This window comes from Mugil cephalus, chromosome 15 (assembly GCF_022458985.1).
Source record: "Mugil cephalus isolate CIBA_MC_2020 chromosome 15, CIBA_Mcephalus_1.1, whole genome shotgun sequence".
NCBI lineage: Eukaryota > Metazoa > Chordata > Actinopteri > Mugiliformes > Mugilidae > Mugil > Mugil cephalus.
Window position 1 is genome coordinate 6708614 of NC_061784.1, and position 20915 is coordinate 6729528.

The window sequence follows — 20915 nt, forward strand, 5'->3', positions numbered from 1 at the left end:
GCCATTGTTAAAATGTCAGAGTGTTAAAGGCAACATCTCGCTGAGAATGAGCTGCCTGCATCACTCACGGGGGCTGAACATGTTCCGCTTGCTCTCCTTTGCATGGACGACCATCAGATGAATAATTTAGCATAAGATACTGCCACATTAAGATGCTTAGCTTTTCCATTTCGTAACTACCTTCCTGTTTATTGACATATAACGCGTAAAGCTCAGAGTGGCTGCTTTAGAACGCCACTTGCAGGAAGACCACCGATTGTACGTCACCATCATACACATAAACAGCACAGTTTGCAACAGAAAAGAAGAGACTCAAGATGCTGTGTGTTCTTTATTCTCTATTTGCATGACTGCATAGTTTCCAAAGACCACTGCAGATGAAACCAGTCACTCACTTTCTAATCCAGGGAGACCCCAGTGCAATGGTTAACAAGCATCATTCTGTACTTAGAGTGGTGGTGTTCACACTCTCTTGGGATCTTAGTTCCTTAATTTACAAGATCACTGCTCTCACAGTCCGCTTCGCTGTTGCCTTGAACGTATCCAAAGAGGCAGCGTGAAGGGGATTTACTCAGTAGAAAAGAGAAACATGTATGTGTGTACGCGAGAGATAGATACAAGAAGCTGTGAGCGAGGCTAAGCTGAAATTTCCCATATTCAGATGAAGAGTGTAATTACGGCACAAAGAGCAGGCATATGGTACTGCTGCAGATGTGTTTGCACAGTGCACTCAGCTGGGGTTGGCTCATTACCAGAGATGGAGTGGAGAGAGGAGAGCGAGGGCAATCCCACGCTTTCGTCTGCCTCGCACCTGAACAAGCCTGGTATAAGAGGAGCGATAAGCTGCCGTCTCACCTTTCTAGAAGCAGATTGTAGAAAAAGTGTTTGAATATGTATGTGTGTGCGCGAGTGTTGGTGGGTGAGTGGAAGACGCCGCACTGCTTTCCTTCCTACTTCTTCACCACTTCACCTTTGTCCACGTTGACAGGTATTGTGGTCTCTGAGGACTCGATGGCCGGCCTGTTCAAAGGAGCCTCCACGGTCAGTACCCCCTCAGGAGACAGGGAGGAAGTCACCTTCTCAATGTTGGCTATGGAGGGGAGGCTGGAAGGGAGCAAGGAGACGCAAGGAGGTTATTATCCTAAGAAAGAGCTCGTGCCTTGACAAAAATAAAAGGCTTTAACCACCACTGCTTTAAACAAAGACTCAAACATCAAGGCTCGAATCACACTGAGGTAAAATCTGATCAACGGCCAGCTCATGTTGTCCTCTCAGCATCACGGCCCCTGGATGGCAGCAGAGCCCTGTGAAGCTACAATCTCCGACAGAGAGGGGACGGGCGCTAGGAGGCTGCCGCTGCTTTTCAGAGCATGAAATTCAGTTATCAGCAGCAACGAGCCCTCTACAGGACAGGCAGACCCAAACCTAAAGGGGTTCACAGCAGTCGGACTGTGACGAGAAAATCACAGGAATCCCCGCCCACCCAGGGGAATACATTTCCTTCACTTCAAAACTGGGCAGTTTTGAAGTGTTTTTTGTTTGTTTGTTTTTTGAATATTGTAAAATCATTCAATTGTCATTTTATTAATTGAGTTTTGGTGATCAGGAAAAAAACCTTGTGTGAATAAAAATTAATGCTCTTATAAATGATAATTAATGATAGTTAATGAGCAACAGCACTTACGTGTATTTCCTGGTGAAGCATCTGGACACAAAACCGTGCTCATCCTTCCTCTCCTCGTGCTTCCCTGTGGACACAGACATCTTGCGTTTACTTAAATGCGGAGTCTCAAAGATACCTTCACTTTAAGGAGTTCTATCTATAAAGTACATTATGATGCACTAATCCTGTGCCCAAGGTTACATTTCAACCTTGATCTCACCAGGACATCTTCATTTTGTCTTGTCTGTAGTGAAAAGAACAGATGTAAGTATTGTTAGTTCTGATGCATTTCATTGAGCCGGCGTGACAGTGTAAATCATTTTCAGAGCAGCGGCAAAAGCACAGGTGTAGTGATTCAGAACAGCAACAAAAGATTGTTCCACTTAGGTGAGGCAGGGTTCCCGGCACTGCATGCTGGCCCTTTGTTGTGATCAACCGGTACACTAGGACGTTATGAGCAGTAGTCACACCTGGGGCTTTCCAGCCATCACAAGAGAAAAAGCTGGTTTTAGCTAGCGTAGTACAAAGGTGGTACAAAATTTGTTTGTAACCACACCGGATACTTTCCCTTAAAATATGTTATTTCTTGCTAATTAAGTAATAGCCTCAGCATAAAGGCGTCGACATGTCGCTGCTTTTGTGACAGTGCTAGTTTAGCCACTTCCATTCTTCAAGCTATGCTAAACCAAGAGCTGGCTTGGCATAGCTTTACTGGTACGCATACAGCATGGCGTTAGACCAGTGGTCATGTTTATTTTCTCACTAAAAGTGCAGATTATAGCACAGTGGTGTCTGTGTGTTGGCCAAGCTAACTGTAGAGTTACGGGACGGTTAGCTTAGCTTAGAAATTCTGTGAGACCAGGGGTCAAGGGCTGTCCTCACCTTGTAGATGCTTAGAATTTCATTGTGCCGAAAAATAGATTGGTAGACTGCCCTGTGTGCTAGTTCCTCTATCATGTAGTTAGGTTTTTGTACATTTTTATAATCGAAGGTGCTTGAAGAATGTTGCTAGGTTCAATATTTAGCCTAATTTTAGAATCTTTAAGTATATAAAAAAGGGAAAGTATTTCCTAAAATGCTATGGCATGTTTGTTTACCATTTCACTATGTAATAGTAATTCTAGATACTTTGTACAGTATTATGACTACAGTGTTTTTTTTTTGTTTTTTTTTGTCCCACTGGTGTCCGTGTATCCACAGCAAGAACATAATATCCTCACCAGACTCAGCCATTCATCCCTCAGATGCCTGGCTATGATGTTGAGACACTGTCCTTGTTTCTGGTTCTAAATACAGTCGCATGTTTGTTGTGACAACAGGCTAATGAAGGTCACTATCCCCATGGTGCCGTCCCCTACCCCAATAGCACCAAAATGCTAGTGAACCGAGTAGCTACTATTTCTACTGCTACATGAAGGGCCATTAGTTCTGAGCATGATGATGACTGAGGAGAGGCTGCACTTCAGCGCACGTACGAAATTCTCCAGTAAGCCACTGAAATAATCTGCAAGCATACCAAGTGGTATATAAAACATGAACTGGTAAATCCCACTTGGACTTTGTTTATCTCTGTTTCTGACGAGGTCCAGTCCCAGAGATATTGGACACACTGGGGCTCTGTACCCTTTCCCTGGACAAGATCCAACAGTCCTTTTAAAGCAGCACACGTAGCGGGTGAGTCATGGCTAAATCCTCTGCTCTGAGAGTGTGATTCTCTGTGAAATGGCAGAGAGGCTGACACTTGCTCAGAGAAAAAGGGCGCACAAGCCTTGAGAGAGCTGAGCTATTTTATGATCCATTAGACACTTTCTTTGGGTTTGCTTTGGTCCTCCATGAGCTAGGGTGGACAGAGAAAACATTTCAAAGCTGAGAGGTGAAACTGTTTTTACTCTGTGTTCATCTCTGATCTAAGAGTCGACTCTCATGTGGTGAACTGAGTGTTGTGTTGCGTCTAGCGGGCTTGTAGCCAAACTCCTCCACCCTCCCGTGTCCCGGAACACAGTGCATTGTCTCAAGATGTTATGTAACTCTGCAGCAATGCATCTGCCTTGTGATTGACCCAGCAACAAAACAAAAAGGTTTCCTTCCTTTTTGTCATCTGTATTTTTGTTTGGCCTTGTTTCAGTTTTTGTTTGACATAAGAAAGAGAAGCACTTACAGAGAGCAAGTGAGATTTCTGACCTTACAGTATCTGTCGTGCATACAGCCATATTAGTGTTACTAGATGGAGTAGCCCATTCCAACTATGTGAGGGAAAACAATGCCCAAGCTTTGTTCTTTAAGGTTATACAAAACACCATTCAGTCGTCAACTGTGAAAACACTGCTCACCAGAGATTTCCACCACACCATCCTTGGTCTTCACCACCAGCTCCTCGGGCGAGAAGTGGTTGACATCCAGGGACACCTTCCAGGTGTCCTGGGTCTGCTTGATCTCCGAAATGCCGCTGCTCATCTGGCGGGACAGCGCCCGAGCCTGATGGGCCATGATGGGGTTGGGGTACATCAAGGCCCCCATTTCCGGAGTCATGATGGAGGGCCTCAGGTAGCCCGGCCAGTGCGTGCAGGGGAATGCTGGCAAGTCCTCTGGCATGGCCGGCATGCCGAAGGTCTGGTCAAATATGCGGCTGCTCTGGTGCCAGTCACGGAATGGGTCCCAGCTCGGGGTGCGGAGCAGGGTGAAAGGAATACGTCTCTCGGCCATGACCACTGGTGGAAGAGGATCGCTGCTGTGTGCTGATGAAGAGCCCTTTGGCCTCTGTGATAATATTCTCCTTGCGTTCTGTCTGCCTTCTCGACTTGAGCTTGAGCTTTTATACACGCTGACACCACCCTTGTCAACGGAGCCCTCCCTTCTGACTCAAGCCCCCTGAGTTCACACCCCCGAAATGCTTATGGAAAGTGCTCGAATATCTATTTGTGGAGGAGGTAGCACTCGAATGGCATCCAACATGAGGGCCGTCCCCAGAAACAGCTGCCTAGTGCACTGTTAACCCCTCCTCCCCCATGTGATTTGTAATCCCCCGCCTCCTGCTCTGTGCGTCCAAAACAGCCAGAACAATCTGGGAGGCTGCTGTCAGTCTGCTGAGCACATACAGACTAATATGCTATTTCTATCAGTGTAGATGATGGTGACACACAGCACAAGCATGGACATGTTGTCATCAACTTCAAGAAAAAAACAAAAAAACTTCAAGAACAAGTTGATTTTATGTGTGAACACTTCTATACTAATTAAACTGATACTTGTAAGAAGCGGAGAGACACGTTCATAATATTTACAACAGGCTGTTATCAGATCAGTTATATATTTGTTGGCTCCCCACCCCAACTCCCATGGTCTTAACATCACAAACCGGATATTAATAAGCTCTGGTGTCTTGGAGTTTCTGACAGCTTTTATTGTACACCACTCACATACTCCCATCACCGTCTCCCTGGCACTCACTTAAGATGTTCAGCTGAAAAACACCCTGTCGTCTTGCACCTTTAGAATCTACATATAAAGACAGCGGGGAGGTTCAGTCTCACTGTTCACTTCAGTCTGGATGTTATGTATGGAATTAAATATTGCATAAAACTGACAAGCAGTTCCAGTGCTGAGTTAAGGTTTGTTTTTACAATCAGGATGCCACCTTCCTATAACCCAAAAGATTATTTATGATTGGTTATACACACAGTTATACACACAGCCTCCCTCTGGAACACTAAAGCTCATGAAAACAGACTGCATGGGGACAAATTTGGAAAAAGTGTGTTCTTCGTGTATTACCTGGTATGTGTTGTGAGCAGATTGGCTGGTTCCATGGACGCAGCCGAGAGTATTCAACCACAGCTTTGACTGAAAGAGTTAGGGTTAGGGTTAGACAAACAGATTACTGAGGGAAGATTGTGACTGTGAATATGCGTCTACAAAAACACTACTAGCAATGTACTTGAAACATTAGCAGGTGGTAAATAAATGTACCAAACCGAGGAGAAGTTCTACTAGGATACTGGTAGAACTGACGCATGATTAAAAAGGTGTGTTTTCACCTGTGCGTTTCCTGTGACAAGTCAAAATGTCTGCTGATGAATCAAATTCATTATTCATAAGTTTTAGTTTGGCTCAGGTCTTAGTCAACCTCAATGACACGCTGTACTGTGCAGCACAATGTTATTGATGTGGTGTCTGTCTCTAAAATAGACCACATCATCCCTCGGCACTGGTTGGACTGGACTGGAGGCTTAAGCAGTTGTTATAGCTGGAGAACATTCTAGCTCATTTTTGAGCGGGTTTCAAGTTTTCGTCATGTGCAGCAACCGGTACCGGAAGTTTCTCATCAGCACCACCTGTAGGAAAACACACACACAAACAACACCTGCAAGGAATCACTTCACTGCTCCTGATGTAAGACAGAAGGAGAAAAGACGAAAGTTTGATTATTTCCCCATTTGTTTCTGTTTATTGTCAGGTATAATAACTTGTACAATACAAAGAAGGGTCTAAACCAAAGGGGCAATGCTATACTTGGAGTAAATGATCAGGTTTGCAGAGTATCATAAGACTGGTTACACTGGGATTGCAACACTGTATGAGTGGGGTGAGACTGGACGAATGGTAAGGAAGACTTAGGGTGATCCCTGACAGGATCGCCTGTTTGTTGTTCGTCCGGCTGAAGCTGCAGACAGACCCTGGCGCTGTCACGGCTCTAACCAGAAGCTAACCAGGGCACTTCTGATAGAAGTGTGCTGTCGTATGGCCAATTATACAAAGGGACTGAAGTGTGCAGTGGCTGGAAACATACGGTAGAGTGGAATGATGGACTGTCCTCTCCACATAAGGAGATGATCCGTTGTTCATTGATACAGGCAAGGCCACAATGGCCTGCATTAAAATGAACCAACAGAATGGCTCAAGGAAGCGATAATGGGAATAAATATGGACAAAGATGCAGTTCCACTGGCCAAACTCAGACTTCTTAAACACTGCTTGCTGAACCCATGATGGTTTCAAGCCATCGCCACAATAAACTGCTTGGGTCCCAGGACACGTACAGTACATAAGAAAAAAAAAAAAAATACATATTCAGCAATCTCCTCTTCAAAGCATGATCCGACTGCTTTACGTTGAAAAAGACAAATAAATAAACTAGACAATAAATTACCCAATAAATAAACCAATAAATACAGTAAATTCATAAATAGTTGAGGTCAACACAAATGAAGTGCATGGAGAATTTTTGCAGACAGTTTTCCTGTACAGTTCCACACGGCAGCCCCAGATGCAGGCTTCAGTCATGTACACATAGATTAGTACCTCACTGATCTTTGCAGAGGAGGTACACACACACACGCGCACACACACACACGCACACATACAGGGCTAGCAGAATGAACATAATCATTTAAACAGGGAAGAGAGTAAATAATACATAATCAGTCAGAGGGGGCACGGATTCACCCTGGCACCCTTCATTTCGATCTGGTCCTCTTCTTCGGAGCAGCGAGTCTCTCCTGATGATCATGCTAAACAAACCTCCTCAAACTATATGGAATATACAGTGCATAGTTTACAAAGCCGGAACTTAGAGAGAGTTTACAACTATACAGACAAACCTATACAATACCGGTTTTAATCATAAAAAAGTTTTTTGCTTCCTAATTCATCTGCGGACTTCTCTTTTGTTCTCATTCAGTTGATCACTGGGCTTCGATGAAATGGAAGTCTTTGGGGGGGGTGGAGTTCACGATGACTGGGAAATGTACACTAAGCTGTTTTCCTTTGACGTGTTGGTCTTCTTTTTGTCTCCTACCCAGCTCCTCTTTTCAGCATATATATTTATACAGTATATATATATACACATACATATATATATATATATATCTATAGTTGTTAAATTAATTTATTTTTGGTTGCTTTGTGGAAGATGAGAAAGAAAGTGCTAACATACAGCGAGATTTGTTCTTTGGGCTCAGCCAATTCATTTTTGACATTTGAAAACCCATTTTCCTCAAATACCTTATATATGTGAAGACATGAACAGTGACAGCCAATTTGAGAGTTGTGTGCTATATCAAAATACACCTCTCCTCTTTGATCCAGGCTCTGTGTCCGGACAGAATGGCTCAGGGTGGAGGAGTTTGGACCCTGGACTGTACAGCAGTGCAACCACCACCGTTGAGAGGGCTTGTGAGAGATGCGGGATGACTTTACCGGAGTGCAGTAAATTCAACCAGCGCGCGTGTTTATGTTTTCCTTCCCGTGCTGCGTTCAGAAGCCCGGGCTGTCGTAGCTGCTGCGGCTGTAGTAGCTGTGGTGGCTGCGGCAGCGGCTCCTGCTGCGGCTCCAGCTGCGGCTCTGGCTGCGGCTCCGGCTCCAGCTCCGGCTGCGGCTCCGGCTCCTGCTGTGGCTCCGGCTGTGACTCCTGCTGCGGCTGTAGCTGCTGTAGCTGCGGCTGCGGCTGCGGCTGGACCGCGACGGGCTGCTGTCGTAGCTGGACGATGACGGGCTGGGCCGGTAGTACGGGATCGGCCGTTTCCTGGCGCTGGAGAGATCAGACAGTGAGATATTTGACCACATACAGGCGTGCGGTGTGTTAAGATTTGGTTGACTGACAGCAGATCTGTGTTAGGTCATAAATGTGGTGTGATCAGTACAGGATCTGAAAGAGAGCAGCTATGTGGATTAGAGAAAGCTGTTCAAACACACTCTCTATACACTCACGCATACACACACGGAAAAATGCATGTTGTTAGTTGAAGCTTAAGCTTTGATTGCCTTGTTAATAGCCACCCTGGAAGTGCTTCCTGTAAAGTAATTAGCTGTTAGCTCCCAAAGAACCCTTTCTTCTCAGTGGAGGCCAACACCCAGGAAAATCAAGAGTCAACAGTGTGGAGAGAGATAAATGCTATCAAGGTATCCCTGCTGCTACAAAGTGTGCTTCACCTTGTTATTCCAGCACCGCTGCAGATAACTCCACCTTAGCATTTGTCTTACGTATGCGAGTCCACAGTCTGCACAATAACGGGGCACCCGCATAAATAAGCCTTGATAGCATTTTAATCTCTGCCTCCCTGTGTTACAACATTAGTGCATAACCGCAGAAAGTGCAGCATTAGAGTTGTTGTGAGTTTCAGGGGGGAGATGAAGAAGCTCATAGAGGACGGAAAGTAGAAAACAAAAAAACAAAAACAGGAGGAGGCCAGGTTTACTCAGAGGAACTCCTGATGATTTGCTGTTCAGTCGCGCTTCAGGAGTCAGACTAGCAGGGTCCTGCCGCACAGCAACTGTTACCAGGGTAACTAGCCTGCAGCAGATGAGTTCAGCAGCATCCTGTTGTCTTGGAATCAGGACCTTTAGGATGGGAGTGGAAAATGAAAAGGTACACACATTTCACCCATGTCAGCAGAGGACACAGAAACACTTCCTTCCTCTGTTCTTGTGTGCGCTAAATACATTTCCAGCACAAGTCTTACGCACATGTCTGCAAAAAAAAAACGTATATATATATAAAAACAAGTTTAAAAAGTGAGAAGGAAGCAAGATACTAAGACTGAGAAATGATACATAAAGAGTTCAAAGAGACATTGTTTCAGTGCAGCTTATTTTAGCCCAATGATGCACTTTGTTCACTTCATACATTAAATTAATCATTACTATTAAATAACTTATCTCTGAACTACATCACTTTACTAAGAGGAACCACATCTACTTTTAAGGACAACTTCTTTTTCCTCTCCTATTTTATTCAATACAAATCTGGTACTAATAGATAATAGCATATCAGTCAGTTAAATATAAAGCAGGAGAGAGACCTTAAGCTTCCAGAAACACAGGGGAAACAGCCGCACTGTTCAACCTGATGTACGTATGGAGACTGAAGAGGTTCTTTCTTTGCACTTTTTATTTGCATGGGTATAAAGCAGCAAGCCTGTTTGTTGTTTTCCCTCTCTCTCTCTTTCTCTTTCCAGGAACTGAACATTAATATTAATCCAGTTACTTACTGTGCAGCTTCAGCTGTCACTGTGTGCTCAGGAAAAGAAACAACAAGTGATTTTAAGTATTATTTTTTTTCACCTCTCAGGCAAAATAGAGACCGACATATCTCATCTCTCGTGGTGGCTCAGGCACCTGAGAGGAAGACTGCAGGCACCACTCAGAGCTGAGGACAGTTTTTTTTTTACCCGTCATGTGGCATTAAGGGACAGCATAAATATGTAGCCTTTACAAACTATTAGGACTCTAAAGGAAATAAAAAATGATGAAAGCACTTTAACAACATCTGTAACATCCACTGATGTCCACTATTAATACAGAAAGCTCAGCATCGTGTCTCGTTTATTAGAAAGATTAATCTAAAGGTGTAAAGGGGATATAAAATAAAACAGACAGATTCCTAGCAGGAATTCCCTCAGCTTGTCATCGCTGTAATTTCAAGCTATAAAAGAATGAATTAAAGAACTTTTGCTCCATCTCGAGTGCAGGGCTGCAAAATTATGGGACATGTTTTAATTGTAACACTTTAAAATGTGTCATGATTAAGTGCAGCAAATTCCAGATGTGTAACGGCTGATCATGAAACAAGACTCCTGCAATATTCTGAGCTTCATATTGAGAACAAATATGGATACGTTAACTTTCTACATTCTCGCGGAGTTACCTGGTGATCCTGCGAGCCTCCATGAAGCTGGGGGAATCTCTTCTTCTCTTACGGATGGGCGAGTAGCTGCGTGAGCGGCGGCGGGCTCGGCTGTCGGTGTCAGAGCGGTTAGCGCTGTCCCTCTCTCTGCAAGACACACACCATGATATCAGGACGTACAAGACAAGAGGCTCAAAGATGAGGTGGGGTGGGGGTGGGGGGGTCAGAGAGCGGAGCCTCACCTGGAGTTGTTCTGTCTGTTGTGTGGGGACTTGGCCTTGCTGGGGCCTCTGTCTCTGGAGGCGGAGTGCGAGGATGAGCGGCCGCTGCTCCAGGAGCTGCTGCGCTGTCTGAGGTTGGCTTTGCTCCGAGTTTCCTCGTTCTTCCTGCCTGACCCGTGTGAGTGACGTCCCGGGGATGCTGATGGGCTCCGGTGGTGTGCCTGGCCCCGACTAGAGCGGCGGTTACGCTTGGAAGAGTGGCCACCTTTAGTCCTGGGGTAATATGAAGTGTGAGGGTGGCAAAGCGGAAACTCCAGGCAGTGATAAAAGCCACAAACTACAGCAAGTGACACAAAGAGACAAATCGTACTTTCTCTGGTGACGAGAGGTCCTCCCTCTGTGGGCGTGGTTGTGCTGGGAGTGGGCCGAGTCGCTGCTGTGAGCAGGGGAGTGGGAGTTCTTATTCTGACCCCTCTGGCCCCCTCGCCTCCCCGACGTCTGGTTTACGGAGCTCCCCACACCTGTGCCCCTGCCGTCCACACTCCCAGCCTCTCCTGCAGCGCACATCTGTCCTGCTTGGCTCCTGCTGGGGGCGCTGTGGAGCTTGTGCTCTCTCAGCAGAGTGGACTGGATGCTTGCCGAGCTAGTTGTCAGCACACGGAGCTTCTGTAGAGAAATGATGACCAACAAAAGGAAAAAAAAAAAGAAAACAAAAAGAAAAAGGACAAAAATAGCATCAGAGTCTTTTCAGGTTGGTGATTGAGAGCTACGGTGTACTTGCCAAAAGAAGGTAAACATCTAAAAGAAAAAGGTCTAGGTTCTCTCCATATGGCTTATAGATAGTCCTCTATGGTGCAGCGCATGCAATACTTGGCATGCAAAACCATAATGAGTTGAAGAAATCATAATTGCAAAAACAAACAAAAAAAACTAGGAAGAGGAGAAAGAGAGGGAAAAGAAAAGAAAAATGTGAACCAAATAAGTTTAAGAGCAGAGGTAGAAAGTACAGAGCTACAGATCGTGTAAAGTAGAAAAAGAGGACTTCTTTTTTTTTTCTTTTAGTAATGGTTAAAAAAAATGAAACAAAACAGAAAGAGAAGACAACTTGACGGAACATCACAGAAATGGAAGGAACAAAATAAAGATCACAATTATTGAATCAATCGAATCAGAAAACAAATCGTCTGCTACTCAATTTTCTCTTTCTGGATTTTTTTTTCCTGAAGACAATTGCTGAGATGTGAACAGCGACCCATTTTCTTTGATTTTTTTTTTAATGGTTACTCTTGTTTAACTCCCTTCTGGTTAACATCCACTTACCAATAAAGTGGTATTCCCTCCTTTAGTAGGTAAGGTATGAAGAAAAGGGAAAAGTGGGGCAACATAAGTGCATCATTAGATTCACAAAATGCAAGAGAAAAAGACACAAAACCCTTCCCTGCCAGTGACTCATGAGACAATGCATGGAAATCAATAGAAAAGAACTCAAAAGCAAAGAGGAAAACCACAATGTGCAGGGAGTCCCTCACACAGAGAGTAAATCCTCTGGGGCCAGTCACCTTCCTAGACATCACAGAGCAACTGGCTGGAGAGAGTTGGAGGGATTTTCTTTACCTTTTATCTTTCCACGTAGCATCTACCACGAGGACATGCATTATTTTACTGTCTGACATGTTTACAGAGCTTTGTCCTCATGAGTTCCTTGATATAGGACACTACTTGGAGCTCTCATAATAGCAAAGGTTTCCATTAATGTAGTTCCAGGGAGCTGTTGCTACGTAGCAACAGTGAGGATTATGCTATTATTGAGATTTTCCTGTGTTCATCCACATTTCAAGGCAATAAGATGGTATTTTTGGGAGGACTGACTAACTGAGAACCCAATAAATAATTTAGTCCGTGAAAGATCAGTGGAGCTGCATCTAAATGATAAAACAATAAGAACATGGCAGGATTTTAAGGTGAGAGGTTTCTCTTAGAATCTACTCGTTTTATAAAATTACTTTAGTGAGTTAGAGGATATGGCAGGCAATAGTATATATATAATATTATATATTTTTCTTAATGTCAACAAATCCCACAAAAAACAACATATTATCATAGCATGCTAGTTTATTCATCTGTCCGAAAGCAAATACAGACAGTAGGCCATATTTCACAGAGGTTGTGATAAATGTTCCTTCATTACCAGGAAGTCGAGCTCTGGTATGTTGTCCTGGTGTGGTAAATACTCACTAGAACTGTAAATGTGTATTAATGAATGTCTCTAAGTAATCCCTAACAAAGACACTTTACTCCTTTTTGAGTGGGGGTAGTATTTAGAGAGATATTGACTGTGACATAACTTAAAAGAGTGAATTATTAACAGTGAGTGAAACATTTGTCGTGAATTCCTTACCATACCATAAGCATTTTGTGTGCACAAAGTAGTAACCACAAGCTCACAAGTTCCAATTGAAGGCTGGATACATACCAAAAAACTAATAAGATATTAAGATATCAGCCGTAGCTCTGCTCTCTTAGCTCTAATTAGCAAATGTTAGCATGCTAACAAGCCTAAGAACATCAGCATGCTCTTTGTGAAAATGTTAGTTTGCTGATGTAAGCATTTTGTGCAATCTTTTTCCAGAGATATTACTGTGAGTGTAGAGTCTTGATAAATTTTTTTTAAAACATCCTAGTAGAAATCAGTGAATTGGTGGCTGACAGGCAGACAAACACAGTGTTAGCTTTGGCGTTTTCAAGGGATTTGTTGATGGTAAGAAAAAAATAGAGCCATGCCAGCCTCATCCTTTAATCAGTGCGTGGTGGAGGAAGCCTCTATTTTGAGCATTCAACAAAAATAGAACTTAGATAACTGATTCAGTGGGAGTTCAGGGACTGAAAATTGATGCACAGTAACGCGCTGCTCTTTGTAAGCAGGTTATAAAAAGAGGGTAAATCTCCAAAAGGCGCTTTGTATAAAAGCACATACAGCTTCCGCATGCATTATCGTGTCTGTGTGAACTGCCTCGCAATCTAAAGATACAACAAAAGCGCCGACTGAATCTTGCGGAAGGAAGAGCCCTTCTCCACTAGGAAGGGGAAAGCTAAGCGGTTTAATAAGAATACACATAACCACTGGTGCTCATGACAGTTGTTAGAGACAGTCGAGGAAATCAATATGGTGAAAATCATAAGACGGATGTACTAATTCACCAACAAACAGAGAGATGCTGGACAAACAGGAATGCATTCTACCAAAACAGAAAGAAAAAGAGATGGAAAGAAATGGACCTGGAAGATAGAGCGGGATACTGGACTTCAGAATGAAGTTAAGGAGGAAAGAGAAAAACCAGAGCGCTACGTAATCCAATCTTTTGAGAGTCAAATCATAATTGATGAAGTCAAATTAATTTGGTTAAAGACCATTGGTAAACAACAGAAAGAGATAGAGAGAAAGAGAGAGAAACATTGACGTCACTCAGGCTAGGGTGCTTGTCACATTCTCATCTGCATAAAGATCACGTGCGTAGGCAAAGCATTACCTACCTTCCATTTCAATCAGTGACACGTATGCAATATCAACAAAAAAAGGAAAGAAAGAAAAAAAAGAAAAAAAAGGAGAAAGGAATGTTCTCCGCAGCGAAATGGGAAAAAGACAATGACCTCTTTTAGTATCAAAGCTACATATTTAGTCCAGAGACTGAGGAGAAACAAACAAAACCAAAAGAAAATAGAGGGGAGGTAAAGAAAAAAAATTCCAGATGGAGTTCAAAATCAAAACTGAAATTCGAAACAAAGGATGAATCTATTGACTAGGTGATTTGCTTTGTCTTTTTCGCTTGTACAAATGCAGCCATATTTGTATCAAAACAAGGGAAGGGAGGACAGAGGGAAGCGGGTAGAGTTAATTGTCATATTAGTGGACATCCACGTCGAGAAGAGTAGCTAAAGGGAGGGAGGATGAGGAGGAGGAGGAGGAGGAGGAGGGCATGCAGAGCTGGCTGATGTGAAAGATACGTGGGAAGAAAAAATGCCAGGACAACGAGAGTGAGACATGAGTCACGCGGGACACAGATGAACAGGTAGGAGAGGAGGAGGTGGGTGGGTAGGAGAGTGTCAGTCACTGCTAAGATGGACAAACTAAAGAGTCAGCACATTTGAAAGGGACCCCAGTCACATTTCGGCCTGGGCCTTCTCCAGCAGCAGGAGCAGCAGCAGCAGCAGCGGCAGCAGCAGCAGCACTTCTCTACTCTGTACGTTTTGGACCTGAGCCCAGCTTTCTTCCAGGCATTCTTTTGTGTTTGTTTATCACTATCAACACAGGTACGGCAAGAGGGAGCCTGAAAAAGCTTTGTCAAATCTGCTGTTTGAGCCGTTGGCGTGACCAGGGATCTTACATTCAAAATGGCTTGGGTCCCCTTTTTTAAAATAGCAGCCGTGTTAATAAATGCGTGAGTTGTCCTAGTTCATTTCAAAAGTCCACGTACTCATGTTTGAAGGCATCCATTAATAATGAGCAAGAAGACGACTAGGCCCGTCTGGGACTCTTTCATCCAGTGTGTAGGTGGCAGTGAAGGATGTTTCCCAAAGAAAAGTGTGGAGAAGCTGGGGTGTGCTGCGCTTTATTAGTGGTGGCTCAGTTAGTCCTCATTTACAAAACCTGTCTGTTGAATATAACACCAACAAAACAACAACATACTGTGATTCCAATACTTGGAATCAAAGGTTTTCAACAGGGTGTCTGTGGAAGCACTTCACGGGGGGTAGCAAAAATATTCGATTTTTCTATATATACATATATATTTTTGACTTTCCCCCACAAATTTACATTTCTTTAAATATACACTAACACGACTCCAACATATTGTAGTAAAGGGACAAGGGATAGCTTAATAATGAATGCAAAAAGAGTATAGTGTATTTATAAGTAGCACTAGGCCAAGTTTAGTATAGGACACATATAATATGTAGGAGGATCCCTACTTAATCTCTCTATCAGTTTGGGGTCCTTGGCCTGAAAAACGATGGAGACCCCTGCTTTAGTTATCTCATAAGTAGTAGTTTCCTTTGGAGAGCAGTAAACACCTGGGAGACACAGGCTGACCTAGCTAGCTAATCTGCTAGCATGGGGACTGCTGTGCGGTTACTTTCCTTGTCAGTTCCTGACATTACATAATTTGGATGTAGGTTCTTCATTAATACAAGTATAATACAGAAACTGAAGCCACTTTATGTTTTTTTCTACATTTTTATGGACAGCTGGACCTTTTTTTTTTTTTTTGCTGCTTCATCGCTGTCTTGCAGGGCCAGCCAGCAAGTCAAGCGACAAAGAACTAGTCTAATCGTGTCCTAAGCTTTCTCCGTCTGTCAGGTCTTTTCAGGCCACATGCGCCAACTGTTGTTGATGAAAACCACAGACGCTGTTGGTGTTTTTTTCCTCCAGTGGCCACAAGTCAACAAGCCTCATGAAGGTAAGATTGGCCTCCATAAAATTATTTTCAAACGCCATGTGTTGTTTTTTTTTTTTTTTGTTTTTTTGCACGAGGAAAGCCTTAAAAAAGAAGGACTGACTCGTAAATTCGAGAAATACAGCACCCAGTTGTTTGCATGAGCTTTTCTGTGGGACATCTGCGGGACGGCCTTCCACACCCACACAGTGGATGAGGCGGCTCCAGATGGGGCTAGAAGGCGACTAAATCAACACAAACTGAGATGATAGGTAGAGAACCAGAGCTGCTACTATGCAGAACGTTTGCTAAATCACACAACTGCTGCAGCAAAATCAAACCTCGGGCTAGATCCAGCACCTGACACACATAACCTTCCTCCTGTGCGTAGAGTCAGTTTTATGCTACAAAGACGCTACTTGAAAAATGTGAGTCAGCTACACGCTCCTCTTTTTCTACATCCCATCTGAATGGGTCAAAACAGAGCTCGCTCGCCATTCTCCCCTGGCACATGAGAGTGGAAACAAAAAGTCGGTGACAGAAGAGATACTGCCACCTAAAGGAAACATGCACATCGACATAGTGAAGTATAGAAGTAGAGAGGAGCATGTGCGTAACCCCCCCGCTGGTTTGGCTGGTTTGTCGGACGCCTGGAGGAGAAGAGGATCTATCACTGAGCAGAGCATGTGCTTGAGAAGAAACACAACTGTATTGACAAGAAGAAACTATGACACATACCCTGTTAACCTACTTGGTCCAGCTCCAAAGCATATGAGTGCTTTTTATATAAACGAGACAGAAAGATTTGGGCATTTATTCATGGGTAAACACCACTTCTTAAACTGATAAGGAGAAAACAATAATGAATGAAATAAGCAGAGAGAGAGAAACAGAGATCAGACGAGACCTCGTAAACACATGCAGGCTGGAGTAGGAGACAGGAGACATCAGTACTTGGGACTGAGTGTTTACAGGGAGTCTGCATCTTGTGTAGATTAATATTCATCAGAGAAAGTTTATTTCACAAGTGATACTCTTGGTCTAAATGACGGTTTTCTTGTATGCCAACATACTCTTACCACAGTTCTGATGGTCCCTTTCCAAAGTGGAGGATCAAGCTTCTTTTTGTAATTATATATAAAGCTTGAGGTTTCGAAGCTAACGTAAATGGCTATGTTCAAAGGTGCAGAACAAATACGGGGCATTTATACCACTTCAAGAGTGTATTGTGAATATATATATATTTAACTAAGGAACTGGTTACTGACCCATATATTCTATAAAAGTGTCAAATGTGTGGTATGTTTTGCAGCACAGTGCGCCGCTTGTAAGACATAGCTCTACCCTATGGAAGATCTAAAAGGCTTTGCTCAGACTGCGTCACATTCAAATGAAAAACATTTGTCAAAAATACTGTTGGGATTGGCCTCTTGGTTGTATTTAATGTGCGATGTTACCGTTTGCTCCCTCGTAAAATCTAATGACAGTGATTTGCATTTAGTGCTGCTACATCTAAGCTCCAATGCAAATCATCTCATTAAATCCTTTTTCCTTTAATGACACAGTAAAAAAAAAAAAAAATCCAGTATCCCTTAATTATTATTATTTTTAAACTGTTTATGTTTTTCCGTGTAAATACATTTTAATGGCTCATCTTAACCTTGGGGGCTGTAGGAGCCATAATACATTCTGAATACAAGTATTCTGTAAGATCCATTTGGTGATCAAAGGTGTGGCTATAAATGGGAATCTATCCTTATATAATAATAATAATAAAAAATTATCAATAATGTTGGATTTAGCTTCTATACTTATATACGTTAATGAATCCAATCAAATGGGGATAGGGAAATACATAATCATATGGATTTACATTTGACTGTTAGCTTAGTTAGCAGAATCACATCTTAGTGTGCGTTTGGTTTTCCGCCTACAGAAATACCATGTGGCTGAGGCTCCATTGCTTAAAACAAAGGTAAGGCCAGTAATGAAGCTTCCAACAGCTTTCTTATTGTCCTTTAAACACATGTTTTACCATTTAATTATGACACAGCAGATCCCCAAACAACCTTAGAACAATAATTCATAGTATCATAGTATAATAGTATTTCATTCATTTGGGTGTGACATTTTTAAGCCTTCCACGTGCCCCTCCACAAACAAACTGCTGAGGGTGAGCTGCAATGTCTTCAAAGTCATTTTTTTTCTACAATTCTTTTAGGTCTGCATGCATCAAGGCTGGCGAATATGTAATTGGATTAGTCAGTTCAAGGAGGAATCGCAGATTGCTATCACTTTAGATTATCATCAGGCATTTGATTGTGACTCTTGGATAATTAAGACTATCTTCTCTGAGTCATCTCTCCTGATGGACACATTTTCTCTGATATTTCATCCTGGGCGGGGCCTTTAGGGGGGAGCAAATGTTCGTAGAAGTCACACATGTCCCTGCTTTATTTATATATATGTTTCTAAATGTGTCGTATGCCTTAGCAGGCAGCCGCTCAGAAGATTTAGCACATCTTTTTGCTCATTCATTTGGAAACATTGTGTTCCGGTGCGGCTCATATTTCCATACGAGGTCTGGTATGGTAATGTCGTGCTCTGACTCAAAGGATGATTGCTGAACAGAAACACTTGAACCTTGCTTGTCTTTGCTCCCTCCCTCTTACTGTCAAACAACAAGAACGAAAGAAAATAAAACAGAAAATAAAACAAGATGGCAGAGGAGTCCAGGAGAGCCAGAAACAAAGCAGCAGTAGCGGCAAGTTTTACACAGGACAGGAGTGTCTTTGGCATGTCAAAGTGAATTCCATTAACAGTAACGATAACAGGAACTGGCCTACAACCTATGTATGTCCGATAAAAGAAGGATCTTTTAGAGAATAAGAAGATGAGAATACATGTAAACCTATAAAGAGAGCATGTTAATATTTGCAGAGACTGTGGCAGATACCGCTGGAGTGGGTGGTGGGTAGGGTGGGGTTGTGGGAGCAAAACAGAGTAGATTACGTACATCGTTCCCTTTCTCGCCCTCGGCGGTGTTGAGTCTGCCGGCCTTCCCGTTGCGGCTCCTCTGGGTGTGCTCCCCGTTGTGCCACGCAGTTGGACTTTTCGTGCCTGGAGATGCCTTTTGTCCGTCTGTCTTGTGCTTGGAATTCAGTCTGGAAGAGCACAGCCAAACAGCACGACATGGACTGGTGTGAAGGCGTCAGTCCCAGATATTTTCCTTTAAATCAATGTCAGTTGCTCTACTCATAACCTAGTGAGGTAACACAATGATGACTGAGCCTGTGGCCAACTTTAAAAGTATTGGAATGTCTACAGTATACTTCAGCATTATTATGAACCTAAGATATGTATAGTAAATTACTGCTAACACAACCTCTGTAAACAGGTCTATTAATGTGTTAGCTGGATGCTAAATTGTCATCAGGTGACAGCGAATGGATGAGATTGAGATTGTTGTGAGTGCAAACTGAACATGTCCTGCTGCAGCAGCTTCACAAAGACGTTTGTCACTCTAAGAAAAGCAGTGTGTTTTAGGGGTGGGAAAAAATATCGATACGGCAATATATCGCGATATTTTCTATTCCGATACAATATCAATTTTGAATGTCTTAATATCGATTTTAAAAGAAAAAGAAAAAGTGATGTTTTGGGCCGATTGTGAACGACTCCAACGAATTAACGCTGTCATCTGATGTACATTTATACAACGTGTGTTTTAAGGTGAATGTGGAATATTGCAATATATCGTATCGTGTCGTATACGTATCGTGAAGTCCTTGCCAATATCCACCCCTAGTGTGTTTGTCAGTGAGCTTTGCACTCTCACTACTACACTAACAGTGCATCTACAAAACAGGACAACTTAGACATATTTTTCATTTTTCAGCTTGAAATATTTCAGGAAGTAATGGAACATGAAGAAGCAGCCGCAGCGAGCTGTTAGAAGAACAGCCGCAGGCAACGCCTCCAACTCTCAGTGAGGTAACCAACTCCTATCACTGAGCCCAGCTACTCATAAACTCAGGCTGTGTGCAGCGTAAAATCAGATGGCTACTCACTTAATGACAAAAAGTTAATCATTATGTGACTTCTTTATTATCAGGACAATAATTTGTTTTGCTGCCCTCACTCAGCTAGTGCAGATATTAAGGATTCCACACAAATAACATTTATTTTTAAAAAAGATTTCCATAATAAGTTTCTCCAAAAAAACTATTGATTGTTTATTGCTGCCCTGGAACGCAAGAGATTAATAATTTGGTCACTTGGGAGAGGCTCTTGCAGTTTTCTCATTTTTATTTAACGCAATCTAAAAAACAGAAATGTTGCATATCACTATTCAACATACCAGCTTTTTAAATAAATACGATTATCCATGCAGCATGATATGACTATGGGTGTGATTAACAATGAATATTTTTCATCGTGCTGAACATGAGTGCAGAGTGAGATATCACAGTCATTTAATGGAAGTTTTAATAAGACATGCTGAGGAGCCCCATTTGCACCCTAATCTGTCCCCCAAGGGCAGAGAGTAAATGAGAGAGACTGACTGTCACCAGGGAAACCGCTCGACGGTGAGTGCAGCAATATCAGTTTGGGACACAGCTAAGCCTGTGTGTCTGCGTGTGTGTGTGGATGAACGTGTTGGCAAACGTTGAGGACTCTACCTGGAGGGAGATTTGGAGGTGCTCCGAGTGGAAGACAGGGAGGCGCTACGGGAGCTGCAGCAGCTGCCTTGACGCTGTGAACTCCTGCTGGGGGTCTCACCAGGGGACCTGACGAATGGCGGCAAATGGGCGGAAGCACCGCGCACACACATGCAAACACAAAGCAATGAGCATACATCATGAGGGCACACATGCCACAATGAGCTCACCCTCATGCCTTTTCAACATGTATATCTTTCGCAATCAATACGGGTTCCAATGTAAATTGTGTTGAACTCACACATAATGCTTAGACGA

At 43.0% G+C, this 20915-nt stretch overlaps 2 protein-coding genes across 5 annotated transcripts in view; both read right to left on the minus strand.

Annotated features, from left to right (window-relative positions):
• Nucleotides 1-318: 318 nt before the first annotated feature.
• On the minus strand, nt 319-4476 carry hspb1 (heat shock protein, alpha-crystallin-related, 1). The gene is made up of 3 exons (XM_047607720.1): nt 3994-4476; nt 1685-1748; nt 319-1104 (listed from the first exon to the last, which is right to left on the minus strand). Exons 1-3 carry the CDS (start codon nt 4364-4366, stop codon nt 951-953), a joined length of 591 nt encoding a protein of 196 aa, XP_047463676.1. The 5' UTR covers nt 4367-4476; the 3' UTR covers nt 319-950.
• A 2038-nt stretch (nt 4477-6514) lies between these two features.
• srrm3 (serine/arginine repetitive matrix 3) overlaps nt 6515-20915 on the minus strand; it is a 69354-nt gene continuing 54953 nt past the window's right edge. For 2 of the 4 annotated variants that reach the window (XM_047607397.1, XM_047607395.1), the window contains 6 exons: nt 20619-20726; nt 18953-19100; nt 10875-11170; nt 10526-10777; nt 10305-10430; nt 6515-8189 (listed from right to left, as the gene is read on the minus strand). In XM_047607397.1, coding sequence (XP_047463353.1) covers nt 7916-8189; nt 10305-10430; nt 10526-10777; nt 10875-11170; nt 18953-19100; nt 20619-20726 — 1204 coding nt within the window. In that variant the 3' untranslated portion in view covers nt 6515-7915. Of the gene's footprint in view, nt 8999-10304; nt 10431-10525; nt 10778-10874; nt 11171-18952; nt 19101-20618; nt 20727-20915 lie in introns of all 4 variants that reach the window. The other 2 variants (XM_047607396.1, XM_047607398.1) reach the window with 2 other exon arrangements.